This window comes from Cariama cristata, unplaced genomic scaffold (assembly GCF_000690535.1).
Source record: "Cariama cristata isolate BGI_N322 unplaced genomic scaffold, ASM69053v1 scaffold2756, whole genome shotgun sequence".
In the NCBI taxonomy this organism is placed as follows: domain Eukaryota; kingdom Metazoa; phylum Chordata; class Aves; order Cariamiformes; family Cariamidae; genus Cariama; species Cariama cristata.
Genome location: NW_009621343.1, coordinates 24,716 through 32,384, shown reverse-complemented (window position 1 = coordinate 32,384; position 7,669 = coordinate 24,716). Strand labels below are relative to the sequence as shown.

Genomic DNA, 7,669 nt, shown 5'->3' with positions numbered 1-7,669 from the left:
GAGGAGCCTGTCACGGGCGACTCTTCTAGGAAATGGCGGGAGGGAGAAGGGGCTGACGAGGAAAGGCAGTGGGTGGTGATGGAGGGGAGCCTGGCGTCTGTGGCAGGATGGCAGCGCCCTGCGGGTGAGAGCGTGCGTAAGCGCCTTGTGTACGACGCGCTAGAGGTGACCTTTCTTTCCGCAAAGAGGCGGCTGGAGGTAAATGCATTTCAGGTCTTCACGCTGGCCCCTGCGCCCCTGTACGTACCGCCCTGCCAAACCGTGTACCCGGAGCCACCTCCCTGCTGGGGTCAGCGTGCACCCGTCACTCGCTGTCCTCTCTGTGGTGTTTGCAGATCCATTCATGGAGCTCGTGGAAGGGAAGATCTCCTGCAAGAAACTCCTCGCCTTCCTGCTCTTCAGCTTCATCCTCATCTCCTGTCTCTTTGTTTCTCTTCATGAGTTCAGGACTTCTGAACCAGAGCGTTACAATTCCAATCCCTCTGCACAAACAGCCCGTGCTGGAAATACCAGCACCCCACCAAAGAGTGAAGGCAGACTGACCATCCTGCTGTGGAAGTGGCCCTTTGGGCACCACTTTAACTTCGTAAACTGCTCGGAGCTCTACGGCACCCCGGACTGCCACTTCACCGTCAACCGCAGCTGGTCCCAAAAGGCTGATGCTGTGATTATGCATCACAGGGATGTGTGCAGGGACACGGAGGGGCTGGCCCAGCTCCCCAGACTCCCATCCCAGCGCTGGATCTGGTTCAACCTGGAGTCCCCAAGTCACTCTCCAAACTTAGGTGCCATGGACAACCTCTTCAACCTGACCATGTCTTACCGGAGAGACTCGGACATCTTCACCCCTTATGGGGAACTGCAGCTCCTTGGCCAGCCCCAGCCCCTCAGCATCCCACCCAAGACCAAGCTGGTGGCCTGGGTAGTCAGCAACTGGAAAGCAGGCTCCCACCGGGTAAAGTACTACCAGGAGCTGAAGAAACACATCGCTGTGGATGTCTATGGGCGGCATCACTTGCCCCTGCCCTGGGACAAGCTCCTTCCCACTCTGTCCCAGTACAACTTCTACCTGGCTTTCGAGAACTCGCGGCATGAAGACTATATCACCGAGAAGCTCTGGAGAAACGCCTTGTCCTCTGGCACCGTCCCTGTCGTGCTGGGACCTCCTCGAGAAAACTACGAGCGCTTCTTGCCCGCTGACTCCTTCATCCATGTTGATGACTTTGCCAACGCTGGGGACCTGGCGCGGTACCTGTGGGACCTGAGCAGGGACGCCGAGAGATACCAGCACTTCTTCCAGTGGCGCAAGTGGTTGAAACCAGTGGCGGGGGCTGACTGGGCCCTGCACGTCTGCAGAGCTTGTCACTTCTTGCAGACGACGGAGGCCAGGTACCGGGTTGTGCCCGATCTGTCTGAGTGGTTCGTGTAACTGCTCTTTGCTCGGCTCTCTGTTCCCCTGCCATCTTTTTGTCCTTGCCGGCGGGTTGCAATTTCACAGGGTGATTGAACTTGATGGAAATGGAGGGACAAGAGGAGCTTTGAAGCGAACAAGGACAAGGAAGCAATTAGGTGTTTGTGTTTCTTTGTCTTACTGGAGAATAGACTGTCAGATAGAGTAGTACATTGGATTTTTTTGCTGATTTATTAATTACCTGAACAACTTGTTTTACCGGCTGCAGCTTGGTCTTTGGAGAAATTCACCTTCAGTCTCTGCAAACAATTCTGGATCAGCTCCACAGGCTGGAGAGCTGAAGCAAGTGGCCAAGAGGGGAAGGTGAAATAGCGATACCTACCATAAACCTGTTTCAAGGACTTAGTCCTGTGCAAAGCTGCCACTTGAAGGGGCGGCCACACCACGAGGGAACTGGCCGCGCTCCTCCCTCCCAGCCCCACAGCCCCCAGTCCTGCCCTTGCTCTGCCTCGGGCTCTCCCCGACGGCCTTTGGGGTGCTGCATCAGGATGCTAAACGGGCAGAAAACAACTCAATTTATTTTACAAGGCTGTTTTTCGGACAGGTTAGCCAGACAGCGTGGTACAGGTAAGGTGTGGGGTGCTAAGCATGCCCCTGAAAGAACCATAAGTTTTAGTGCCTGCAGCACCCTGTGACAAGGAGGTACTCAGGACCAGCGCATGATGAGGTACTTTCTCCTCTGGACCTCGAACATCGCAACTTCTGGCATTGGCTGATACCTCTAGGCCACGTGGTTAAAAACCGGTGAATAATTGGCCTTTATTGAGCTTCCTGCTGCCAGTCAGGTCGTGTCCCTGGAAATTGTTTCCTTTTCAGGTTGGGGAGCCCCCTTGCATGGAGTCAGCGGACACAACTGTGCCCTTCCAGGCTCCCTGCTGGTACCTCTGGACATTCGGTTTGTTTTCCTGGCTGCTGCTGCTCCCTGAGCTGAGCTTTTTAAAGGTCTGTCCTGACCCCAGGATGTTTCCATGAGGAAAACCAGCTCAGAGTCCAGCAATGCATACAGAGATGCAATTGTTTTCTCCATCAGCAGCATTTAGCAAATATTTCCATAGAATTCTCTCTGCATTTCCTCCCGCAGTCCTTCTGTAGATGAAGGACCATCAGCAAGACCTTGTCTTCAGCATTGCGAGTCCTTTATTTTCATTAGCAACCTCTGCCACCTTCATTTGTTCTCTGCCTTGCAGATTGATTGAATACATTGGTCAGCACAAGCCTGAGAAGAAATTGTGCACTCTGGAATCTGACCCTTTATCCCTTCCATCTTTTACCTGTCCTCCTAACAGTACGTGTCTAGGTGAGACCTTCCTGAGGCTGCTTAGTTTCTTGAAGAGCCCTTGCTGGACCCCAGCGAACCCCTTTGGAAATTCAGGTAGAAAAATATGCCACGTCTTCCTTAGCAATGTGCTTGCTGGCTGTTTCAAAGAAGAGCAATAAATTTGTGAGGCATCAATTTTTATTGCCATATTAATTGTCCGTGCTTCTGCCTCTGCGTTGTCTGCCTGCAGACACAACACCGCTCCTCCCTCAGCAGGTAGCTCCTGGGATCTCGTCAACTGTCCCTGGTGCTCTTCCCATCTTTAGAGCCAGTTCAGTTCAGGGCAGCTGGAGAAATCTGAGACTTTAGCACTACTGATTGAGCTGATACCCATGTGGATAAGGGATAAATAATATTCTGCAGGTGAGCTCTATGAACAGTCTCTTCCCATCAATGGGCGACACGGGGGAGTTAGGATGGACGGTCACTGGTTTCACTGCTCCTGCTAGATTTGGAAGATGATGCCTGTCCCTGGGCTAAATCCTTCCACCTCAAGACTTCCATTGGGAAGACTTCAGCTTCGAGCATTGGCCTCCAGAGCTGCCTTTTGCTGGCATTGCCAGCAAAACCGATTACAAAGCAGAGTGGTTGATTAAACTGAGCAGTGATGGAGCGCTGCATGTTGGGGCGCAAAGTCCAGCTGCTTGCAAAGGGTGTTCCATTTGAAAAACCAGCTGCAATTTTCCAGGAGCTGCTAGAGACGACCTGTGCTGCATGCATGAACGAAGAAGCCAAGAGGAGTTTGCTCTTGGCTTTAGCCAAAGTCAGAAAAAGCCTTCCCAGGAAGAAACCACAGTGTAAAGCCCCATGAACATGTTCGGTTCACCTGAAATATTTTTCTTTAGCCTGTTTTGAAGGGATGTGCTGCGTGGAAGGGGAGTTCCGGGGGGTGGCAATGCTGGGTGTGTCGGGGCAGGAGCGCTGTCTCCAGGGGGTTTAGATGCCTCTTGTCGTGGTGGGTGACCGCAGATACGCAACTCTCTTGGCCAACAGCGTTTCCATTTGCCAGGTGCAGAGCAAGTGACCGTGCATGGGCACAGAGCCTGATTTTTGTCGCATTGGAGACTTGATCATCGTGCTTATCAAGATCACCCTGTGCATTAAATAGACATCTTAATAAACAGGCAATTCAGTTCCAGCTTGGATTTCATTCCTTTGAGCAACCTGCAGGGAAGCAAACGCTCGTGAACAGGCACTTCAATCCATCTGTCATTTGAGTTGGGCTCAAGGCTGCCCATGGTCCTCTGGAAGGAAACGTACCCTGGGCTCTCTGAAATTCGTCTTAATAAACACACTGGCAACCAGTAAATATTATAAACAGCATGTGATCAAAGCAGATTGAGTGGCAAATTACAATGCAGCAATGCCATTAAAATGGTTTAATTAGTTTGACTCTTTTGCATGGCTTTTTGAGTAGTAGAGCATGTATAATGTACATACACGTACAGAGCAGTTCACGTACCTCGTGCTCTTAACTTCAACCTCATTCAAACTTCAAAGGTAAGAAAGAAAATCTCTTGTTTCTGAGGAAGGCACTAGATATCAAAAGGGAGAGAGACGTGACTCCTGAAATGACGGAACCTTTTCTCATCCCGGATCAGCATTATAAAGCAGGTTCCTTTAGGCCCTTGCTCAGGTTGGTTTGCAGAGGAGCTTGGGGCGAGGAGAAAATGCTGCACTGTGAGCAGCTGAAATTACAGGGTTGCACCAGTTCAAAGAGCAACAGGACAAATTCCCAGAAGAAAACTTTGCTAAGAACCTTTCTGTGGAAAAACCTTCCCCCACCTGTTGGTCTTGGACATCCCCAAGTTGCAAAAACACCGGGGGAAAAGAATCCTCTCCAAAGCCTGTAGAAGGAAGGCACGAAGCACAGTTGAAGCCTGCCCACCCACCCCAGGCTGAGATGCCTTGCCATGCAGGTGGTCCCCATCATTTTCTGGGAATGCCACGCTTTGGTGAGATGGACTCCAGGAACAAGGACACGCCGACGTTTTTGCACCATTCTGATGGGAAGAGACTGGATGGGGAAAGCTCCTCTGACGTAGGGCTGGGAAGGGAGCCAGCTGTGGGGAAGAGGGGAAGGGGAGGGACTGAACTCAAAGTAGATGCTAGGGGTTTGTTGGGGGAGCACACAAAAAAATTAAATTTGGAGATTTTCAGTTGAGGTCAACCTGAAACATGTAAATCATGTGCTGAGGGGTGGGGAAGAGCCAGACTGAAACTCAGGGTAGTTTTTAAGTGGAAAGAAATGCCTTTCCAAACTTGAAAAGCTCCCTGATGGAAATGCTGAAGCGAAGCCCCAGGCTAGGGAGGGTTTTCTCTCAAGCAGAACGAGGAGTATTTCCGCAAAGCAGAACAATTTCCACAGCCGATGGCGAGCGACACACACCTTAGAGCAGTGGCCAGCCTCGAAGTGGCTGGGTGCCGTGATGCGGGGGGCCAGGACACGGATGGAGGGGGGCTGTGGGATGGCAGGAGGGCACCTGGAAGAGCTTTGGGGTCCTTGGCATGGGAGAGCACGGGAACGGGGCTTGACATGTACATTGAATAGACATCTTGCATGCCGAGAGGGCCAATTCTCCCAAATTTGGGCTATTTACCCTTGTGGAGAACCCCTTTTCCAACCGCAGGGAAAGTCAAACATAATTTATCCATCCCTGCTATTGCCTCCTGCTGCTGCAGCCTCTCCAGCCGTGGCCGGGGAGCGTTTTGGGAGCACCCACTCGGCAAAACAGCTAGACGAAATCCTCAGTTTTCTCTTGCCAACCTCCCAAGCCCAATTCCCTTCGCTTCCAAGACCTGGACTCATTTAACACCTATTAAAAAGAGACGAGTCCTGTAGGTTTTTGGACTCCTAAGTGGGGAATGGCAGCACCAGGGTTATCGGCCCTCTCCTTTTGTGCTTGAGCCTGGGGTTATTTTGGCAGATCAAGGCCAGCCAGACTCGCCAGCCTCATCCCTCTCCTGGGTCCAAGGGCTATTTGGGGACCTGGGTGAACCTTGGGGAGAGCAGGAGGGGTCTTGCTGACCCCAAGGCCGGCCAGCCTTTGAGACTACAGGAGCAAAGACAAAATAAATATGCAGGGGACAGATTTATGAATATTGACCTCACCCTCATCCCCCAAATGGTGCTGCAGCCTTCAAGAGGGTGACCAAAATATGATTTTTTTAGTTCCACTGAAGTATTCAGGGCTGGGCACACCATGGGGTGTTAGGAGCTTGCACCATGGCTTAAGCCGTGGTCCTTGAGGAGGGGACGTGGGGGTGGCAGGACAAAAATATTGTATTAAACCTTCCCCTCTTCTAAGGAACGGCTCGGTGCTGCCATGGCCTGGGGAAGGGATGTCTGTGGGTAACGTGGAGCCACACACAGGCTGATTTCGTTAGGGGATGGGAAAGCTGACACCGCACTTGGGAAACTCTGCAAGAGGGGGACTTCATTGAAGGAAACATCTGGATGGCTGTGCCGGGGGGGGCCCAGGGCTGGGAGACTGCGCTGAGAACTCACAGCCCAGCTTTTCCTGAAACGCCGGTGCTGGGATCTGCAGCCTCCTTGCCGAAGTGGGTTTCCCCCTCCACATCCAGCTGGAGATGCCAGCATGAGGGGCTGCTTCAGTCCCTTGCAGAGAAGATGTGAAAACACCCCATTTGTCCCCAAACCTCTTGGTTTTTTACCCAAAGGTGGTAGGAGGCAGGCTGAGGTGTTCCCTTTGGGTAGAGATGGTCCAAAAAAGCAGAGAAGGGGAGAGCTTTGCAGGGGTATTTCCCCAAGAGGTGAGGAAGAGGCGGCTCCTCATGGGAAACCAGGGAGATAAGAATGTTGAAAATGGAGTTTTTGGAGCAGTGTGTGACGTCTGCTCTGCAGAGACACTGGGGGTGGAGGGGAGCCAAGAGGAGAGGCAGAGCTTGGGAGAAAACAAATCTTCACCAAGCCCAGCTCAGCAAAGCTTTGGCTTTGGGGAAGGGAAAAGGCTCAGATACACCAAGCTCCTGAAAACAGCAGTGGAGCCTTACAAGCTCCGGAGTTCGAGCATCACTGGGTTTGTCCTTCTCGGGATGTGAAGGTGCATGAACCAACCCTGCAAACTCTATTTTTTTCAGCTTTCCTGAGCCGACGGGCAGATACCCCCTGTGCTTTGGAAACCCACTCCTCGTTTTGTCCAGTGGGGCCGGGAGGGGGAACATGAAACTCTTAAGACTTCGTTTTCTCCAGGGCTGTCCAGCACCAGCGCTCCCTCCTTCCTTGGTGGCAACACCCCAGCAGCAGCTGAAGCAATGAGTATTCTTGTTCCCGGGCTTCACATTTTTGGTAGTCCTACAGAGATATTGGGAGAGAAATCACCATATATCTATATCTATATCTATATATGTAGGGGTTTCGGTGGTTTTTTTTTTTTCAGACCTTGCAAACTCTACACTTTTGTCTTCACTATTATTTCACGTTTTCCAGTTTGACGTTGGGCTGAGTTTATTTTCCCATGGTTTTTCTTACTGGGAGGTAATTTTGAGAAGCTCAAACTGAGCGGTGGGGTTGAGCACTCTCAGCACCCTGTTTCCTGCCTGTTACTTTTTCCATTTAAAAATGAACAAATGAATACAGAACGTCATTTGAGAGTTGGGATTTTTAAGCTGGGGCTTTAAAGCAAGCACCGGCCAGTGAAAGTCTCCCACTTAACACTATGAAAGTTGGCAACATCCATCTCATCTCCAAGAAATTGCACCCAAAATCATCCCCAGCCCCAGCCCGGCCTGGCTTCACGCTCTTGCCTGCGACTGTTGTTTTCTTTCTATTTTTTTTTTGCGCTCTTGAAGGAGTCAGATTTTCCAAGCAGCTCTCTCCAATTTGGTCATTAAAACTTCTCTTTGTCCTCTTTTTTTTT

The 7,669-nt window shown here is 51.3% G+C and overlaps 1 protein-coding gene across 1 annotated transcript; it reads left to right on the top strand.

Moving 5' to 3' along the window:
* Positions 1-343: 343 nt before the first annotated feature.
* On the top strand, positions 344-1,429 carry LOC104163030 (galactoside 3(4)-L-fucosyltransferase-like). Its single transcript, XM_009701908.1, has one exon. The coding sequence runs from the start codon at positions 344-346 to the stop codon at positions 1,427-1,429; it is 1,086 nt and encodes a 361-aa protein (XP_009700210.1).
* The last annotated feature ends 6,240 nt before the right edge of the window (positions 1,430-7,669 follow it).